At 37.0% G+C, this 21,750-nt stretch overlaps 1 protein-coding gene across 1 annotated transcript in view; it reads left to right on the top strand.

The window, feature by feature from the left end:
* Positions 1 to 21,750, top strand: part of egf (epidermal growth factor) — a 58,784-nt gene that overhangs the window by 14,147 nt on the left and 22,887 nt on the right. Inside the window, exons 2-13 of the mRNA XM_061726013.1 lie at positions 691 to 890; positions 2,160 to 2,341; positions 3,742 to 3,969; positions 4,073 to 4,275; positions 6,068 to 6,181; positions 8,201 to 8,323; positions 14,901 to 15,023; positions 15,963 to 16,088; positions 17,795 to 17,931; positions 18,774 to 18,922; positions 20,029 to 20,133; positions 20,915 to 21,138. Of these exons, the coding sequence (XP_061581997.1) occupies positions 691 to 890; positions 2,160 to 2,341; positions 3,742 to 3,969; positions 4,073 to 4,275; positions 6,068 to 6,181; positions 8,201 to 8,323; positions 14,901 to 15,023; positions 15,963 to 16,088; positions 17,795 to 17,931; positions 18,774 to 18,922; positions 20,029 to 20,133; positions 20,915 to 21,138 (1,914 nt within the window). The remainder of the gene's footprint in view (positions 1 to 690; positions 891 to 2,159; positions 2,342 to 3,741; positions 3,970 to 4,072; positions 4,276 to 6,067; positions 6,182 to 8,200; positions 8,324 to 14,900; positions 15,024 to 15,962; positions 16,089 to 17,794; positions 17,932 to 18,773; positions 18,923 to 20,028; positions 20,134 to 20,914; positions 21,139 to 21,750) is intronic.

Below are 21,750 nucleotides of genomic sequence, written 5' to 3'. Positions count from 1 at the left end.
CGCGGACTGTTTTTGGGGAAAGGGCCTTCAAAGCATTTGCACCCTCTTCCTGGTATAAATTACAGAGTCATCTTAAATTGGATCATCTCCCAAATTTGCTAGATTTTAAAGCTAGGATCAAGGTCTATCTGACTACTGAATGCACATGTTCTTTTATCAAACATTGAGTGATTTATACTGTAGTGATGTGATTGCCAAACTGTTTTAGCTGTTTTTTATGTCTCTTTTGTTGATGTTGTTCAATGTGTAACTGATGTGGACCTATTGTGCTGCTTTCTTGGCCAGGACCCCCTTGAAAAAGAGATTTTAATCTCAATGGGATTATTCCTGGAAAAATAAAGGTTAAATTAAAAAAATTTAAAAAAATTATGTATTTGATCACATTGAGTCTATGCTCGTCATGTGAAATGTGCTATATAAATAAATTTTCCTTTGCCTCTACATCAGCACATTACATTGTTTTGCCGTTTCAGGAAATATTGTATGTTGCTGTGACAATTTCTCATTAAAAGTCTCACAATGTCTACCAAGTTAGAGCTTTGCTCCACTAGACGAAAGTATAGTAGATTTCTTAAACCACCAAATGAAAAATACCGAGTTACCATTGTCTACATGCAGCATCATGGGCTTTTACAAGTTTAAAACCCTACAAAAAATAAACTTAAAAGACGTGTGTTTGGTTTGGTCAAGGTTTGCAGCCTTTCCTGATATTCAGCCATGGTAAATCCATTCACCGGATGGGCCTCGATGGAAAGAACCACAGGAGACTGGTGGCTGGTGTGGGAAGCTCCATCCTGCTCGACTTCCACTTCAGGGAAGAGAGACTTTACTGGGCCGACAGGCGGAGGGGAGTCATCTACAAAGCTGCTGTGAAAGGAGCACACAGACAGGTGATTATGTAACTGCTCCAAAGTTGGACAGAACGTAGTGGAATCCACTTCCTTGTGAGATTGTTTTTCTTTTGTTTGTTTTTAACTTTTTGTGCATCTTTAAACATCAGTATAGATGCAGGGTTTTTGAGGGTGTTTCTTACCGTCTGGTGCAAGCAAGTCTGCAGTAGATCCTTTAAGTTATGTCAGCCGAAGGATGGGGCTTCCATGGATCAGATTTAAAGTTCAGGTACAGTCAGTGCGTTTACATGGGAAGTTTAATTCCTCTTTAATTCAGAATTACAATTAAATCTGATTTAAAATGAGTAAAAATGACCATGTAAACACCTAATTCCGAATGAAAATGGCCATTCCGAATAAAACTTAATTCCGAAGTAAGTGACTGGTTTATTCTGATTTTAAATCCGAATAGAATAATTCCGCAATCATGTATACACTCATTCCACTTTAAATTAATTCCGGTCTTTCTGCGCTGCTCGTTCTCTTGCCCGTCTGTTGCCATGACGCTTATATTCCGCGCTGGGCTTGTTTTCCAAACAAAGTTTCAAGATGGCAGCACGCAGTAAACGGTGGTCAAGAGCAGAGACCATTTATTTAAATTTGCTTGGAGGACCTGGAAATAATTAAAAGAACAGATAGCGGGAAACATAAAAATTTTGAGCTTTTCAAAGTTGTAGCGGCTAAATTTGTTTTTCTTCCGGTAGACGTAACTTCCGTCAGCCCCCCTATCCAATCAGAACCTTCCCAACCCCCAGACCTTAAGAGGATTTGGATAAAGACGATCAAACGTGTTTCCCATGTAAACCTCAATTCGGAATTACTATTTCCATGTAAACTCGAAGGAAAATAGTTTAATTCTGAATTATTTAACTCTGAATAATTAATTCTGAATTAAAAAACATCATGTAACCGTGTCCATTGATACCTTGACAGTTTGAACGCTTTGGACTCTGTGTCCCAAGCCTTTCCTGGGTTTATGTTTTTTTTCCAGTGGGCACTTTGTCTCTCTGGAGGAAACGTTTACTATCGGGGAATGCTGTTGCCATGGAGACGGTGTGCTTGGCCCTCGGGCCTCGGCTATGTTAGTATGTGAATGCCAGGACCTGAAAACACCACTGCATGGCAACAGAGATCAATACTTGTTTCACTTTGCCTGACTTTAAGGCTTTAATTAGCTGATGGATGTAAAAGTTTAGTTATTTTTTATGTGCATTCATTTGGCCTTCTTCTGGTAATTAAATTAATTGTGCATACATTTCTGTTTTCCAGAAACTATATTCATTTGACAAACATATCTCAGGCCTTGCAGTGGACTGGATTTGGAACAATGTCTATTGGACGAGTGGAGAGAAGGGAGAAATTAAGAGAATGGAGCTAAATGGGAAAAACGAGAGGACGCTCTTGAGACATATAACGCAGCCAAGTTCAATCAATATTGACCCCATTAACAGGTAATTTTCTTTGTTTTGCACACATCGTGTGTCATCATGATACCACTTTTAAAAATCTCATGCAATTTAAACAAACAACAAAAAAACAATTAACATTATATCAATAAGGTTTTACAAAAACCTAACTGACAAGATTTATGAACAGATCCTCACAGATCCTATTTTCATTTTTGTTGTTTTGTTTCCGTCACTATTGTGTACAATGTTCCTTTCCAAAATGGAAAATAATTCTCCTTTCATCGAGCATGTTGTGGAAAAACGTATTAACACCTAGGGTTAGGTTTAGGATTAGGATTAACCCTAACCCTAACCTCTTTATAATATGTTTAAACTACCAGGTGAATATCTGCGCTGGAACTGAGTGCATCTAAGTTACCAAGAATAAGACTTGAGAGATGAGCCACATTTCAGTAGATTTAATTCAGCAGTTGCATACAAACAGGTCAAAACATACATTGTGCGTCTCGATGCAGGAAATGACACAGAACAAGGGATGCATAAGGATTTTAAACACCACAAAATGATGACTAGTCCTTACGATTCCGATAAATCTGATTGTAATGTCAGAGCGAATATTTTAGGAACAAAGTATCAGTCTGCACACTGTACTTTACGGAAGAGTTTTAGGGCCATGCAGGAGAAAAAATATTTGAGAGGGGAAGATTTTTTTTTATTGTGCACTTCGAGAAAAAAGTTGAAATGTCGAGAAAAAAGGCAAAATGTCGAGATTAATGTTCAAATACAATTTCGAGAAAAAAGTCGAAATGTTGAGATTAGTGTTGAAATATGAAATATTGAATAATTTCGACTTTTTTCTCAAAATTGTACTTCAACATTAATCTCGACATTGGCTTTTTTCTCTCGACATTTCGACTTTTTTCTCAACATTTCAACTTTTTTCTCAACATTTCAACTTTTTTCTCGAAATTGTACTTCAACATTAATCTCTGCATTTCGACTTTTTTCTCAACATTTCGACTTTTTTCTCAATATTTCGACTTTTTTCTCGAAATTGTACTTGAACATTAATCTCGACATTTCGACTTTTTTCTCTCGACATTTCGACTTTTATGCATAATGAAAAAAAAATCTTCCTCCTCTAAAATATTATTTTTATTTTTCTCCTGCCTGGCCCTAATACTCTTCCGTAGTACTCAGGCCAAGGCTCATCACAGAAGATTTGGTTCAATCAAACTGGCCAAGGCCAAATTTCCCATCACACACGTTTCACAGATTCTGATTCATGATTATTGTTAGGACTCATACAAAAAAAAAATGTCTTAACAAGATTAAGCATTTGGTTCAAAGTACACCATTTTCTAGTCACAAAACTACCTTACACAAAATATGTGTCAATAAACTCTGAAGCTGACACTCAATTTGAAACAAATACTTTGCAGGTTGTTGTTTTGGCTCTCTGGTGGGACGACTTCAAGCATCCAACGCGCTGACGTCACAGGGCAGATGAAAATGACTGTAATTAAGTTAGCAGATCAAGTGAAAGCGCTGACGGTGGACCGAAAGGACAAGAGGCTGTTCTGGGTTCAGTTCGGCCTGCAGGGGGAAAGTGCCGTTGCCTCCTGTAGCTACAGCGGGAACGGCCTGCACATCATGGACCAGCCTCTTCAGTGAGCAGGGGTTTTATTTTTTATTAGTAACTCATCTTTCATGATTTTTGATTATATACCCTCTAATCTATTTTATTTTTATGCCCATTATCGTTTTGGACAGCTCGCAGACACTTGGAATGTCAGTTTTCCTGGAGCACCTCTACTACACCGATGCTGCCTCTCGGGGGATAAAACAAATAAACAAGTACGCTGGCAGAGAGCCAGTGGATGTTAACGCTAAACAAATGTCAAAACCTCCTGTTAACATAAAGGTGGTACATCCTCTCAACCAGCCAACGGCGGATCCTTTGTCTCCATTTTCAGGTTATGACTGAATTTTACTTACTTCCAACCCCATTTTCCAAAATCTTGGGATGCCATTAAATACAACAGAATACAAGGATTTTGATTGAATCTATTGTGAATGCTATTCACAATAGAGCATAGAAAAGAGATGTTTTACTATTTCCTGAAAAATATTAGTCCATTTTTGCACTGGATGGCAGCAGCATGTATCAAAAATTGTTGGAATACAGGCATTAAAAAGGCTAGAAAAATACACGGCTACAAGGAAACACCTGGAGTAAAATTTAGCTAAAATTATATTAACTGGTAAAAGATCAGTGACGTGATTGAATATAAGAAAAATAACTTAAAGAACCAGAGTTATGGAGGTTTATAGATTTTTATAGATTTGTTTCTTAATTATTCAATCAAAAAATATATTTTCAATAAAAGAAAATTTCACTTCAATCAAAAAAAATGATTTCAATCAAAGAAAACATTTTTTTTTTTTATTAAATTTTATAAATATACATTTTTCTCAAATATTTTTTTGCATTCAAACACTTTTTCTTTGATTGAAATCATTTTTTTTTATTGACGTGATTTGTTTTTTATTGAAAATATATTTTTTGATTCAAGCAATCTTTTTTTTGATTGAATAATTAAGAAACAAATCTACCTCCATACAGAGTCTATCAGAAGTAAAGACAGGCAGAAATCCACCAATAGGCAAAAAACAACATCCTTAAATTGTCAAGCAATTTAAAAAAATCTGCATTTTGCACCGTTATATTCAGGCCCGTTTTGGCTTTGAATCAAAAGCAGACATGACTTTGTACTGGAAACCTCTGTCTAAGCACATGGTTCTCCTTGCCCATCACACATTCAACTTAAAGACTGAGCAGTCTTCGAACATGATGCAGAAACACCATTTTTTTCTTGTCAAGGCCAGACATGATCTAATATGGACTGAGGCAAAGTGGGAAAATGTCCTCTGATGAAATTAAATCTAAAACTCTTGACGAACCCTGGATGTAAGATCTGGGCTAAAGAGGAGCTGGATGATTGGAGTCCTTATTAATACTTCAATAGTTCAAAAGCCTGCATATTTGATGGTACAAGGGGTGCATTACTGCATCTGGAAAGGGCAGTCTGCACATCTGGAACAGAACCATAAATGCTGTATGTTTTATAAACCTTTACGAGCAACATGTGCTCCCATTCAGACAACATTTCTTTCAGAGAAAAATCTCTCAGCTAAACATTGCTGAGCCACATACTGTGAACATTATGCAATTTAGTTCAATTCAGTCCAAATTCAATCCAAATTAAATCCAAAAATACTTTATTAATCTCTAAAGGGAAATTAGTTAATTAATTAATTCAAATGCTGGACGGGCTGTTTTCAGACCAGACCTTTCTTGAACATCTGGGCCACATCTGGATATTATACTGAATCAGTCATAACTCTTTCCCATTTGTTTTTAGATGTGCAGCTGGCATCAAGTTCAAAAGTACCTGTTTTATTCACTTATTTTATTCATCCTTTCTTTTTAAGGTTGCACATTTCCTTTTCTTTTCAATTCCCAAGACAAATAAAAATGAAACATTTCTACATGGAAATTGTAAAAATGTCTCACTTTATGCACGTGATGTATTTTCTACTCTGTGTACAAAGTATGTTAATGAAATTTGCATTTTGTTATATTTATATTTTACACATTTTCCTGAACTTTTTTGAATAACTCCCCACCAGTTTCACAAGCGTTTGGTTTTATTGTTGATAACATTCACTGATGATATTGTAATGATGTAAATCTTTTCAAAACAGGCTGCGATGAACAAAGTGGGAACTGTGTGAGTGTTTGCTCCCGTGTCGCGGAGCAGGGTTTCTGCCAGTGCAGCGAAGGCTTTGCTCTCAGCAAGCAAGGCACGTATTGTGAAGGTTAGTGCACCCTCCCAATATCACGTCAACAAATGAAATAATTATGTTATTACACAAAATGTGTTGGTTCTGCCAGTTTACAAGACAGAAACCTTTAGAAAAATCTACAATGCTGACTGAAATAATATCCTACTGGAAAACAGATTAATACATAATTAAAGTATGTAAAGAGGTTGTTCAGAGGTGTATAGTAACGAAGTAGATGTACTTCGTTACACTATTCAAGTAGTTTTTTTTGAGAATTTGTACTTTACTTGCGTTTTTTTTTTAATCAGGACTTTTACTTTTAAAAACTACATTTAAAAGTTCAAAAATATACTTTTACTTCGTTACTTTGACATTTGCCACCTCGTTACTCGTTACAAATTAAAATAATTAATTAAGGAATTATATTTTGCAAGAAAGACAGTTTATTTTTGGTGTTGTATTTTATACCACATTTCATTCACCTGAAAGTGAAATAAAAAAAACAAGGGAATGATCATTTTTGGTTGTGTTGCCTCTTTTTTTGCATACTATAAAATACTTGTACTTTTACTTTTGAGACTTGAGTATGTGTTACAACCAAAAACGTAATAACGGCCAATAACGTAATAACTGCCAATAACGTAATAATTTTGGCCATTTCAAATGTAATAAAGCCAATAGTGTAATAATGTGCCAATAATGTAATAAAACTTTTGAGCCAATAACGTAATAACTTTTTGCCGATAATGTAATAAGGCATTACATTATTGGCTGGTTATTACGTTATTGGCCTGGTATTTAAAAAAAACTTTCAAAATGTGATAACTGGTGCCGATAATGTAATAACACATAAATATGACAGCAGCTCTTGGAAATAAAGGTTTTTTTTGCAGTTTTTGGGCAGTTAGTGGATGACATATAGTCGTCATATTTATTCATCCAAGATATGTCTACACAAACATCTACACAGCTGCTTTATCATTACTGTAAAAAAAACAAAAAAACAACAACAACAACAACTTTGAAACGTCACTCGGGGCCTGTAAGCTCAATGTGTTGATGTAGTTTTTAATTTTCAAACATGAAAAACAAAGTTAGACATATGAACCCTGCAGAGCATTCATTTTAGATCTCCAACAGCTGGTTTCAGTAGTGATCTATTTGTTGACTGGTTAACAGAAGTATGTTACAAGCGTCCTGAGGCGTCTCTCTCTTCTTATTCTTGTTTTTATTATTGTTTATTTCCAATCAAAAAATCTGAACTGCAATATATAATATACATACAGCAAAAACATGAACAAAAAAAATAAAAACTGTTCCTCCTCAAATGAAAAGTAGCTTTCGCTCATTTACAAATGTGAAAAAAAAACTTAAAATAGTTGACAAGGGAGGAATCATAACAGACAACTGGCATTACTTCTTCCAGTATATGTCTTTGATTTTGTACTGCCCGAAAGTCAGATGAGTAAGGACTATCCAGGCTTTCATCCATCGGCTGTCCTTGCTAAACAACTCCTTTATTCTTGTACTCAGACCACTGTTGCATCCATCATCCTCAATGTCATTGTCAACCAAAGGGTTAGCCATAGACTGTTTATCAGAATTAGCTTCAGTTTGAAACAGAAAGCCAGGTTCATCAGCTGTACAAGCAGGTTCATCCGATATAGAGGGGGGGTCGGGATTGTTACAACCAATAGTGTAATAATGAGCCAATAATGTAATAAAACTTTTTTTTTATTACATTATTGGCACATTATTACACTATTGGCTTTATTACATTTGAAATGGCCAAAATTATTACATTATTGGCAGTTATTACATTATTGGCCGTTATTACGTTTTTGGTTGTAACAGTATGTCTTTTCACAAGATACTTTTGATACTTAAGTACATTTAATGTGAGCTACTTTAAGACTTTTACTCAAGTAATTTTCTTATGGGTGACTTTAACTTTTACCAAAGTCTTTTTCAGTTATGGTATTTCTACTTTTACTTAGTTACTTTTTTCATGTACTTTATACACCTCTGATATTGTTATTGTTATTGGCATAGATGTGAATGAATGCTCCCGCTGGAACCATGGCTGCTCTCTCGGTTGTGAAAACATCCCCGGCTCTTATTTCTGTACCTGCCCCAAAGGATATGCCCTCCTACCAGACAAGAGGACATGTCAAGGTACAGTTCAACAGACTTATATCTTCATATTGATCATGTAGAGATGTTTAATCCTCTTCTTTATGTCACTGAGATCATGAATATCTCATGACATAGAGAAAATCAGTTTGCTGATGTCATTGGAAGCAAAAGTGTGATAATATCATTGATAAAATGCTTGAATCTGAATATGACAGAATTCTGTCATTAGTTTTGGGATGATCTGTTAAGTTTAACAAGAAACAGCTTATTAAATCTAAAAATGATAAAACGAATGGTAAAAACCATCTTATAACTGGCTCCAAGTGAGTTAGAATGACTAAAGTCTTAAAAACAATCAAAAGCTTGTTTTTTCTACATAAATCAGAAATTCAACCTGTGGGCCATGTCTTTATTTTTACCGCTTCTAACCTCCTTCTCTATGAGGGATTCTGAGGGGTGGGGAGGTTATGATAATGAGGCAATGTGCTGATTGGCTGCTTGAATGATGTGTAGCAGGGGAGGGAACAAAGCCTCTCCGGGCAGAAGAGCAGCGGCTGCGTACACAAAACGTGTCCCATGCGATCGAACTTCAGTGACAAAATCAATTCCATGAAGCCTGAATTACGGTTCTGCGTTAAATCGACACGTACCCTACGCCGTAGGCTCTGCGTTGGTGAAACGCGGAACCATAAATCAGCCTTTAGGTCCCTGAAGAGGGAACCGGGTCACCTCGTCTTCACACTAATTCACACAGGAAGATTTAATTGAATTCTAAACAGTTACACCACAGTTATTTACTCTGATTCCTCATCATTTAATGTCTTATGATACAAGACAAATGAATCATGTTAACTGTAAAGAAATCACAACACTGAATGTTCAAAAAATGGCAACTTTATTGTTAAAAAAAATAAAATAACATAAGTTGTATATAAATAACATGTATGCACTATTGCTGGCTCAAGGAAGGACCGTGCGTGTTCTGAAGGTGTCGTTGAACAGCTTCAGGTGCATTGCTTGAAAGATCTGAAACCATAAACAGAAGAAAAATGTATTTCGGTACTAATAGAGCTCTGTAACACGGAGTAACACCGGAGCTAAGCTAAATACTTAGCCCATGCAAAGATCATACTTGTAAACAAATATAAATAACATAAAAAATTAACGTCACTTACCGCTGACTCGTGTGCAGTTGCCGGGTCCGTACTGTGGGCACTGATCCTTTTATGAGGGTAAGTGTTGATGCAAAAACAAATTTTTACTGTCCCTCGTTGTTCAAACAGCCACCGCTTCTGAACAATGGCGGATGCTCCGGCCGGCAGAGTTAGTTGTGGGTGTGGTTTCAGCAGCGGAGGAGACAGAGGCGTGGTTTGCATTTTGCTTACGTAACGAAAATGCGCAAATCTGAACAGGTCGTAGAAGTCACATGACACTGGAAGGATCCTCCGGGCGGCTGTACAGACACTACAGAATTTGGTTGCTTTCCTCCTTCTCTGTGTTGGCAGGGTGAGGGGAGACCACTTTATATATGTTAAAGCAACAAAAAACGTGTTTTTCATAATAGGTCCCCTTTAAGTAGATGTAGGGTTTACTAAAAATATGTGTCCTGGTCAGCAAAGTGACTGCTGCTCTTATTGCAGATGAGATCTGTGTTGCTGTTGAAGCTGGCATTTGTCTACCAGACACGACTTTGACCTCAGAGAACCTTTTAAAAGGGCTGGACCTCGGACGTCCAGACAGACTAGACATGTGTAAGCTGCCAGTTGTGTGTCGGGTCGTTTGGGTCAAAACACTGACACTCAGTGCGTTTACATGGGAAGTTTAATTCCTCTTTAATTCAGAATTAAAATTAAATCCCATTTAAAATGAGTAAAAATTACCATGTAAACACCTAATTCCCGAATGAAAATGGCCATTCCGAATTAAACTCAATTCCGAAGTAAGTGGCTGGTTTATTCCGATTTTAAATAAAAGAATAATTCCACGATCATGTTTACACTCTTTCCGCTTTAAATTAATTCTGGTCTTTCTGTGCTACTCGTTCCCTCGCCCGTCTGTCTCCATGACGCTTATATTCCGCGCTGGGCTTGTTTTCCAAACAGAGTTTCAAGATGACAGCACGCAGTAAACGGTGGTCAAGAGCAGAGACCATTTATTTAAGAAATAGCTTGGAGGACCTGGAAATAATTAAAAGAACAGATGGCAGGAAACATCAAAATGTTGAACTTTTCAAAGTTGTAGCGGCTAAGTTTGTTTTTCTTCCGGTAGACGTAACTTCCGGTCCACCCCCTATCCAATCAGAACCTTCCCAACTCCCAGACCTTTAGAGGAATTGGATAAAGCCGATAAAATGTGTTTTCCATGTAAACCTCAATTCAGAATTACTATTTCCATGTAAACTCGAAGGAAAATAGTTTAATTTGGAATAATTTAATTCGGAATAATTAATTCCGAATTAAAAAACATCATGTAACCGTGGCCACTGACACTATATAACAAGACTAAATGCCAAACAGGGCTTAAACTGGAAGAGTTGTGTTAGGATCATTGAAGCAGGAACAACCATGGACAGAACCGGTCGATCCCTCTGTGATGTCAGCAGGTTTTTCGAATGCGTCAAAGTCCCAACTTTGGTGCCATGTTGGCAGGAGCTCTCATCCATTCAAATCTGTCCATCCATCCTTGTTTCAGACGTCACTGCTGAAACGACATCTGTACCAGGCACTGCCAGACCTTACTTAGTTGCTGAGCAGTTTATCAACCTCTAAACCAGAAGGCGGCTCTATGGAGGCCCGGGGTGATGAGCCGTAGGCCGCTGGGCTGGCTGCCCTCCCGTTAGCCTTGGCTACAAGTTTCAAATTTGGGGCCAAGGTAGTTGGTTTCTCCCGCTTGATTAGACGTTTAGCCAAGCTTCCCCCGTCGTCTGTCGTCTGCCAGCAGGAAAGAAAGCAAGATCTTTTTCAGTAAAAATCTGTCTCATGCAAGCTCATTACTGTATGTTGCAGTCATGGGAGAATGGAAAGTAAAGTTTTTAATTAGAAGCAGCGCCTATAGAAGTGTCATGCAAGGAACTCCACAACATACTCAGATGGTTTACAAGGAGATTTGTAATGACTCAACCAATCATCTGCTCTAATTTTAGCAACAGATTTGAGAATCTGCTCAGCAGGCTATCATAAACACACCTCTCCAGTCTGCACAGGCGTGTTTAGTAAAGTGATGGATGCGCTGAGAGTCTCAACACTGAGCGTCTCAGCAGAGTCGGAGCTGTTCTGCTGCTCAAATTATGCGACGACATCCAATCTGTGTTCCTTCAAACATCTTTGTTTGAGGTTGGATGCTCTCTGCACAAAAACGTACGTTCAATTTGGGACGTGAAGTACTACAAATAAACCCATCCCGGTGTTTATTCTAATGTCGACTGGTAAAATTGACTGACTGCTGTGTGAGTCCAGCTCTAATCCTAATCCCTCTCAGTCCCACAGCTCCGAAGCAAAGACAATAGGGAAAGGTTCGCAGACACAATGAGATTACAAGATGAGGTGCCATTTGCAATAGGGAACATTTCTAGTCAGCAGCTTTGTCCATCTAAGCTATTTAGCAGATAACCCCTTGCCAAGGTCCAGTATAGAACAAACACACGCCGGGTAACACGCCAGGCAATGGAGATAACAGCAGCCACGTTAAAAAGAGCGCACAGCCTCCAATTCAGATTTTTTTTTGTTTTATCATAAAGAAAAAAGGTGTTACCAGGTCTTAAAATTACCAACACACAAAGTCAGATGAAATAATAATCTTGACACTTTACATTTTATTAGGGCCTTCGCACTGTCCTATTGTATCTGTAAGAGTTTTAGTTTTTCTCGTTTTTATCTTCGTTTTTCTTCCGACAAAATGAGGGCCTTTTTGCCCCCCTAAACGTGCACCAAAAGTCACCACATTTTGAACGCAAGCCAGGCCTGGTGAAAAATTGGATATTTAATGGACACTTTGTGCCTCAAGCCCCACAATACGGTTTGACGTACATGCACGAAAATCGGTACACACCTGTATCATGTCGCATTTTAAAGAAAAGTCTCTTGGCGCCATGGCCGAAACCGAACAGGAAGTCGGCCATTTTGAATTAATCGTGTAATTTTGGCGCAATTTATGCCATTTCTTCAGCCTGAACCGTAACGTGCACCCAGGTGTGTTATACATCAAAATGTGCGATTCCATCCTGCGACGACACGCATTACTTTTCTCAGCCAAAAGCGTTACCGTGGCGACGATAGACGCCAAAAAGCGTGCCCCCCCTTCATCTGATTGGTCCATATTTGATAGTCCCTACTTTCTGCCATAACTTTTGAATGGTTTGACATAAAGATGGGTGGTGGTGTCATCGGACTCGGTTTTGAGTCCTTGAACATAATTGGTGCAAATTAGCCCCGCCCCTTCTTCTGATTGGTCGATATTTGATAGTTCCTATTTCTGCCATAACTTTTGATTGGTTTGACATAAAGAGTCATGGGTGGTGTCATCTGACTCGGTTTTGAGTCCTTGACCTTTATTGGTGAAAATTGCACGCGCGTTCATTGCTGCTTGCAGCTTTAATTATTCTTTATCTTTGTCCTGGTGAATGAATTTCATTGAAGTTGCGGCTGTAGCTGTCGGACAGATTTGATTCTAAAAAAATCTTTGGTATAAAACGGAGTTCATAGTGGGCTCAACAACCGCACAGCACCCAGGTCTTCTGGCTGCAAAACAAGCCCACATTTTCACCTGTAAACTCTCATTCCTGCCAGTTGCTGAGCTGTTTGTGTGCTGATATTGCAGCCCAAAGTGCATCGTCCTGGACGTTTTCTTGTCAGCTGAGATCCAACTTTTTAAACCCAAGATATGCTGCCATCTTTCAGGAGAAACCTTCTTGTGGCAACCCTTTCAAACAGGCCATACTCGTGTAGTCGTTTTGTAATTTTTATCATAAAAACTTTTAGGATGGAAACTGAGGCCTCTGGAGTCTGAAATATAACTATTAGGCTCTTTTCAATTTGTCTGAGCACTGCACGGTCTGGACTTGGGAAGAACTTGGTGCGACGTCTGGTCCTGAGAAGACTGGTCACAGTGTGTTTCCCTTTTGAATAAGATGTTTCACTGCAGAATCATAGACTCCAGATTATTTGGGATTGGCCTTTAACTCTTCCCAGATTGGCTGGAATCAGCACTCGCGTCTTTAGGCAAAGGCAAGGCAAGTTTATCTGTACAGGTATAGCACAATTCAACACAAGGTAATTCAAAGTGTTTTACATCAACATTAAAAGCGGCAAGACACATTTAAAACAAATAACAAATAAAATGAAATAAAATGATAAGAAAGAGGTAAAATAATGAAAACCACAAATTGTTAAAAAGTAAGGGCAGTAGAGTACAGCAGGTACATCTCATTCTTAAAATGGCAAGAATTACGTTTCAATACGGTCAAAACGTACAAAGACCGGGTCAAACACAGTATTACAAAAGTAATCTGTAACAATTTGTACGGTGAATTAAACCAATTTGACAATTCTATGCCACAATGCCTGTTTCCAGGTCTTATTTCACACAACTGACGAGAATTACGTTTCTATACGGTCAAAACATACAAAGACCAGGTCAAATACAGTATTAGAAAGTAATATGTGCCGATTCGTGAATCAGACCAATTTGACAATTCAACGTTACAATGCCTGAATTCAGGACTTATCGATAACTTCACGCGGTTTTCAAAAACGATTTAATTTAAGAGTATGCTTTAAAATCATTGCTGATGTCGTTCCTCGGTTGTGTTGCGTTAACACCCTCCTTAAAGCCCCAGAGCAGCAAACTGCCAACACTTCTGCATTTTAGGAGCTGGTCACACTTGTTGTTGATGAATTAAATAAATCACAGACTATGGTTTTGCTGACATTGTGTTTAGTTCATTTTAAGTCCTGCGAAGGACCTTTTCTTTTTCCATGACTTTTCATGAACGGGTGCCTCATGGATTCTGTTTTTCATTGAATAAAAATGTATGTATTTTCTTAAAAATGCTCTTAAACTTAAAAAACAAAAGGCAGCTGTTTCATACAGTGTTTTATACTGATCATTTCATTAGAAAATTTAATTTATAAAATATAATAAGTTATATATAATAAGTAGAGTTTTTTTCCAGCAGCAATAAGCAGAAGGTAACTCTCCCAGTCTGCCTACGTAAACCTGGCCACTGCTCGGATATACAGGTGATGCAGTTCTCCTGTGAGCAAGCATTACGACACTCTTTGCGTGTCGGCTTCTCATCACACTTTCTACTATTTCAACGGGATTAGGCCTTGATTTTATAAAGGGGTGTTAGCGGAGCAAGGCCTAAGGAGATTGAGAGCCATCCGGCTCATCAGCTCGGTCCTGAAATAGCCTGGAACAGTCTTGAACATGCTGCATCACTTTCGCTTTGTTTACACTGCGCCTAATGACACAGCGTTCATCACTTTGATTTCCATCACGTAGAATCCGATTCTGTTATCTTCAGTTCAGTGTGTCTCATCTGTTATTGATTAAAATGAAAAATTATAGTTTCCAACTGTGTACATTTTTTTCTTAATTCATGTATTTATTTTTCCAGAAATCATACCATGTGAAGGCAACATCACACAATGTGGCAATGGATGCCTAATATCTGAAAATGGTCCTGTCTGTGTTTGTCCTGAGGGGTCAGTTCTGCAGGAGGATGGACGAGCCTGTACCGGTAATTCATGCCTTTTTATGTCCTATCTTATACTGATTTTCTTTCAAATATGCAATGGTCAATTCTCATTTGAATATTCATTTCATTTTTCATTTTTCTTCTTTAGTTTTTTAGTTTAGTTTAGTTTAGTTTATTGGTCCTTTCAATTTCCACAACACAATAACCCAAAGTACAGGTGTAAGTCGTAAGTGTTATACAAAAAAATATATTTCATTTTTGGTATATATGTACAGTACTCGAGTTGTAAAAATAATTCAGGGGGGGATGGTGGATTTTATCATATGGGGACAGATAATTTGTGCTGATTACAAATAATATAATATATTACAAACAATAGCACTGACCAAAAATGACATAGCAGCAGTGAAATGCAGCCTTCTGTAAGCTTTAAATATCCACTGGGCTTACATCAAATACACAAACACAAAAATAAAAAACAGTTTTCTGAACTTATCAATATGACTCTGTCCTTCACAGGATAAGTAAAATGTCTCATTTTAGTAAAAAAGAAATCTCATTACACTTAAAACAAGACTCATCACTGGAAAAAACAACAATTTCTCACCTGTTTCAAGTAGATTTTCACTTGAAATAAGTAGAAAAATCTGCCAGTGGAACAAGATTTTTTTGCTTGTAATGAGAAGATAAATCTTGTCCCACTGGCGGATTTTCCTACTTATTTCAAGTGAAAATGTACTTGAAACAGGTGAAAATTGTCAAATAATTAATTTTTCTGGTGTTATTTTTCTGGTGATGACTCTAAATGTTGAAATAGCAGTAAAACCACACACAGTATATGTCCCGGTAATGAATTATTCTTTGCTTTGAACATTAGTTGTGCTGTATTGGATTGTAGAAATAATAATTTAGAAAATGTAAATAAAATTGAGCTGGAAGATTGAAGGTGTGTGTGATATAACCAGGTTTTTTGGGTTGCAGGTTGCTCGTCGGCAGACGTGGGCGGCTGCAGCCAGCTCTGCACCTCCGTGACCCCCAGCAGGTGGACGTGCGGCTGCAGGCCCGGATACCGACTCCACCCGGACGGGAAGCGCTGCAGCGCCACTGGTGAGGAAACGCAGACGGCGGTGGCACATAGGGCCGCCACCCGTCCCTTGAAATACAGAATCTTTACGTAATTAGGAATTAAAATGGAACAGGGTCAGAGTAATGTTCACAGAGAGAGAAAGGGGCTATAATCTAAGGGGAGAACAACATTTTAGAAAACATAAAGTACAAACAACAATGTGCAGCGTGTGCATGTGGAACTGTGGAGTGACTCTGTGGAACAGTTTGGAGCAGGAAATGAAACAAAGTGCTAACATAAATCTGTTTAAAAAGAGATACAAAAAATTATTTATGAACAGGTATATGGAAGAGAAAAAGGTTTAACGAGGAGTGTGATAAACAAATAAAATGGTATATTATACTTGCTTAAGATATGTTTAGATATTTATGTAGTATATATTATATGTTGAGAGGGATAGTTATAATTATGTAATATATGTAATATATTTATTATGTATGTAGCATATATATATTTATAGGGATATTTATGTAGTTTATATAGTGTATATTTATATAGATGTATATGATATTTGTATTTTCTATATATTGATATAATATTTATGTAATATTTATATTTTCTATAACTTATATAGTATATGGATAATTATGTAGTAATAGGCATGTTTACGTAGTATTTATATGGACTACATTTATATGGATATTGTGTAGATATAATAGCGATAATGTAAATTCATAGAATTATAAAGGGGTAGGAACTAGGAAAAAGTGTAAACTTCTTCCTACTCCTTTTTCGAACCTATGTGCATATGAAGATGTTACTGTTTATTTTTATTTTCATTTTTTATATACATGTTCGAAATAAATTCATTCATTCATTCATTCATTCATTCATTCATTCATTCAAAAGTTGTGTTCCGTATTGAACCAATACGGACTTATATTATGCTCTTATTTATTGATGTCATAATCTACAGGTGAAGGTCGGAAAATTTGAATATCTTGCAAAACTTCATTCGTAGTAAATTCAACTAAAGGTGAAACAAATATATTATTTCCCACTACATTCAAAGTGAGATATTTCAAGCCTTTATTTGTTATAATTTTGATGATTATGACTCACAGTTCATGAAAACCCCAAATAAAAAAAAAATAAAAATTAGAATATTTTATGAAATCAATAAACAATTCAGTCATCAAAATTATAACAAATAAAGGTTTAACATATCTTGCTTTGCATGTAATGAGACCATGTAATGTATTAGTTTCACCTTTTAAGTTGAATTATTGGAATAAATTACTTTTACACCATATTCTAATGTTCTGACCTTCACCTGTATCCATATTCTACATCTGGGCTGATGTGGACGTACGTAGCATAGGAGGCTATTTCAGTTGCTAGTAGGTTGGCTGTCTGTACAGTCATGCAAGTTCACTGCTATTAAAGCACTTTAAACTTTAATTCAAAGCATTTTGTTTTTTCATATAAAATAAATACATTTCTACAAGTTTTGGGGATGTCCCTTTTTTTTTGGCGCCTTATTTCCATTTCTGAAAGGTGTCAACCCTAGTGGCACATGTACCCGGCCTGGTCAGCCATCCATACTTTAATCATCTTACCATACAAAGACAAGGTTATGATGAACCCACGCAGAACTTCACAATTAACTATCTGTCTCAATCTCAATGAGTTTGTTGAAAATAAATGGCCACAATCTTTTGTGTTGTGCTCTACTCTGATTGTGCAGGGCCTCCGCCGTATCTGCTCGTTGCCAACCTGGTAGACGTGAGAAGAGTCAACCCTGACGGCTCCGAGGATCAGAGTTTGGTGAAGGAACCCAGAGGAGCAATCTTAGCTCTGGACTACGACCCAGTCCAGCACCAAGTAAAAGCCTTCTCATATTTTGCTGCTGTTTTACTTCAGTATTTTTATAATTAACTTAGATTTTATTAACCCCTTGAGAGTAATCATCTCGTTTTCGAGGGGGTCCAACATAAAACATACAACACAGTACAAGACAGTCACATACAACATACATAATAACTAACATATAAGGCTCTCACACACAAACACACACCAGTCCCCAAGACCCACCACACCTGAAGATCACAAGTAAACACAACACAGTAATAACAACAAGAACAACAATATTAATAATAGTCATTGTCATCATCATCATCATTATACAATATATGAAAAAATAGATACATTATGTATAAAAAAAAATGTAAAAACAATGACACAAATGAGAAGGCAATACCACTAGAGGCAACTACATGGTTTATTGAGATTGGAAAATAGTGAGTTTTGTAAGAGATGTAATGAATTGAGTTCTCTTATATTGATGGGTAAATTGTTCCAATCTGATGGGGCTTTGAATTTAAAAGCACGTCTGCCAATTTCTTTAAACATCAAAGGAACGGAAAAGAAGGGTTGCTGAGTGTTTCTGAGAGAATATGAGGATTTATATGGAATCAAATATTGTTTTAAGTAAGATGGATAACTAAAGTGGATACATTTGAATGAATAAAGTATACACATGCGTTATAGATGAACCATTGCAATCTTCAAACCTCCCACAGCAGAGAGGAGGAGGTTCTGGTACAGACCAGCAGTGCCCTCTAGTGGTCATTCCTGGTTTAATCCTTCTCCACAATGACTTGTGTGTTTTATATCTGCCTTTGGACTTCTTTTATTTTCACCCTTTTATTTGATGTTTTATAAAGGTTTACTTTGCCAGTACAAAACAGAAGACAATAGAGCGAGTTGATATGAACGGCGGGTCAGCAGTGGTTGTTGTCAGCGACGGTCTGGACTCTCCAGAAGGACTGGCTGTCGACTGGATCCACCGCAGGATGTACTGGACAGATAAAAGGTGTGGGATTCATGTAGAAAAGTGCTTTCTTTGTGATCAAATGTTTTTATTTATATTTCTTTTTTTTATTATAAACGGTGGCATCCACAATGATGTCAGACAAACATTATACACATATTTTCACCCCCTTCCAAACCCACCACTCGGGCCTAAGCATTCGATGAAAACAATTAATGATTAATAATAAGGAAAACAGAAAAAAAAGATAATACAACAATAAAAGAACAAAAAAACAAAAAGGACAAGGATAGCTGCAACAAGGTAGTCTATATCAATTTTAAATACATCTTTCAAGTTTGGCTTTAATTTGATCTGCTGCCATATACCAGAATAAAATATTTTGTTGTTTTGCATCATGGATTGGGGCTGTAGATATTTCCAGATAGATAATATCAAGAAAAGTCAGATACCAATGGGAGATGTTAAGCATGTGTGGTGGTTTCCATCTTACTGCAATTATCTTTTTTGCTGCTGTTAGGCCAGCAAGCAAAATTCATTTTTGACATAGTGAAGCATTGATTGTGGATAAATTATTTAAAATAAGTTGTTGAAGGTTTACTGGAAAAGTGCATTTTAAAAGGACTAGTCCTGAAAATTTTTGGCTTCACTGGTGCTTTATTTAAACAGACCAAGAAAAATGTTTAACACGACCTAAAATGGGAGGATATATGTAGGCATTTGAAGTGACTAGGAAATCAAAAGCTGGCATAACAGAACCCCGTCTCGTCTTTGAGGGGATTACTTAGCTCTGTGTACATGTCATTCAGTTCTGCAGGGTTCTGTGACATAACAGACTCACATAAGACTAGAAAGGTGCAGCATCCTCATTTTAACTCAACTTCCCATCAGACTGGATTTACTGTAGCTGTTAAGTCTGTAGAACGATGCTGTCGTATGTCTGGAAGAGGCAGGTGAAGGGGATTTATTAGTAACAATTCACTAATGACTCAGGAAACTGCTGAAACCTTTGCAAATAATGACAATAGTACTCCACCGAGACTATACTTATAAAAATGGGCTCTGAGGGTGTTTTAGGTAACTATTATGTTTATGCATGCCAGTAAAGCGGTTTCACACATCTGTATATTTGTACTTGTGCACTCCAGCCAGTCAACGGTTGACTGCAGCACTCTGGCTGGACTGAACAAGCAAACACTCGTCAAGGAAGCGGTGGAGAAACCTCGAGGGATCACAGTTCATCCTCTGGCACAGTGAGCAGATATATATACATATATATATTATTAATAAAATACATATATATGATATGCCTCAGGTTTGCCATTAACCATTAATATATATGCAGACAGACATTTTTTATGAATATAAATTTTTTTTATTACTGTTGCAAGAAATATGGTGCTTTTTCTTTTTTTTTTTATCATTCATTTTTTTTATTTTGCAGTAACTTGTGCAGGATTGTACGGAAGCGTAGTGCTGCCACCCCAGAAAAAAAAAAAAAAAAAATATCAGTAGTTTATTGTTAGAACAATAAATTATCACGTTATAATGTGAAAAGTTTATTGTTATAACGTGATATTTTTCACGTTATTACAATATACAAACTTATCACATTATAATGTGATAGTTTATTGTTAGAACAATACTATTTATCACGTTATAACGTGAAAAGTTTATTGTTAGAACAATAAATTATTACGTTATAACGTGAAAAGTTTATTGTTAGAACAATAAACATTTCACATTATTACAATATACAAACGTATCACGTTATAACGTGATAATTTATTGTTAGAACAATATACTATTTATCACGTTATAACGTGAAAAGTTTATTGTTTTAACAATAAACTTTTCACGTTATAACGTGATACTGATGTTTTTGTTTTTTTTCTGGGGTGGGAGCACTACGCTTCCGTAGGATTGCATTTACAGGCTTCAGTACAGTTTTGAACAAAATGATGCCATGACAACAACACCAACCACAACCAAAATGAACCCCCTAGGTTTGTTTCTCTGTTTTCCCTTCTTGAGGAAGTTGTTCTGGACGGACGTGGGATCCAGGCCTGCGGTGGAGAGCGTCTCTCTGGACGGGAGGAACCGTGTCTTCGTCGCCAGTACCGGCCTGCTGTCGCCCACCGGCCTCACCATCGACTTCACCGACGATCGGTTGTTCTGGTGCGATCAGAGCCGAGGCCTGATCGAGAGCGCCGCCCTGGACGGCTCAGACCGGCGGCTCGTGTCACAGAACCAAGTCGGTGAGGTTTGTGTGAAAATACACGCACAGACATGGAGAGGTTCACTTCAATTAAATTGAATGAACATTTAAAATTCATGTGAAAAGTATGAGGATGAATTACCACAAAATCAAAATCAAGAGCAATTCTGAACTCATAAGCTAACTCATACTGTGCAATATTCTTTCACTCATTTATGTGCAATATTCTTTCATCCATTCATGTGCAATATTCTTTCACTCATTCATGTGCAATATTCTTTCATCCATTCATGTGCAATATTCTTTCACTCATTTATGTGCAATATTCTTTCATCCATTCATGTTTAATATTCTTTCACTCATTTATGTGCAATATTCTTTCATCCATTCATGTGCAATATTCTTTCGTCCATTCATGTGCAATATTCTTTCATTCACTCATTTATGTGCAATATTCTTTCATTCACTCATTTATGTGCAATATTCTTTCATCCATTCATGTGCAATATTCTTTCACTCATTTATGTGCAATATTCTTTCATCCATTCATGTGCAATATTCTGTCATGCATTCATGTGCAATATTCTTTCATTCACTCATTTATGTGCAATATTCTTTCATTCATTCATTTATGTGCAATATTCTTTCATCC

Source organism: Cololabis saira, chromosome 7, assembly GCF_033807715.1.
Source record: "Cololabis saira isolate AMF1-May2022 chromosome 7, fColSai1.1, whole genome shotgun sequence".
Classification (NCBI taxonomy): Eukaryota; Metazoa; Chordata; class Actinopteri; order Beloniformes; family Belonidae; genus Cololabis; species Cololabis saira.
This window is presented reverse-complemented; position numbering and strand designations above follow the sequence as displayed.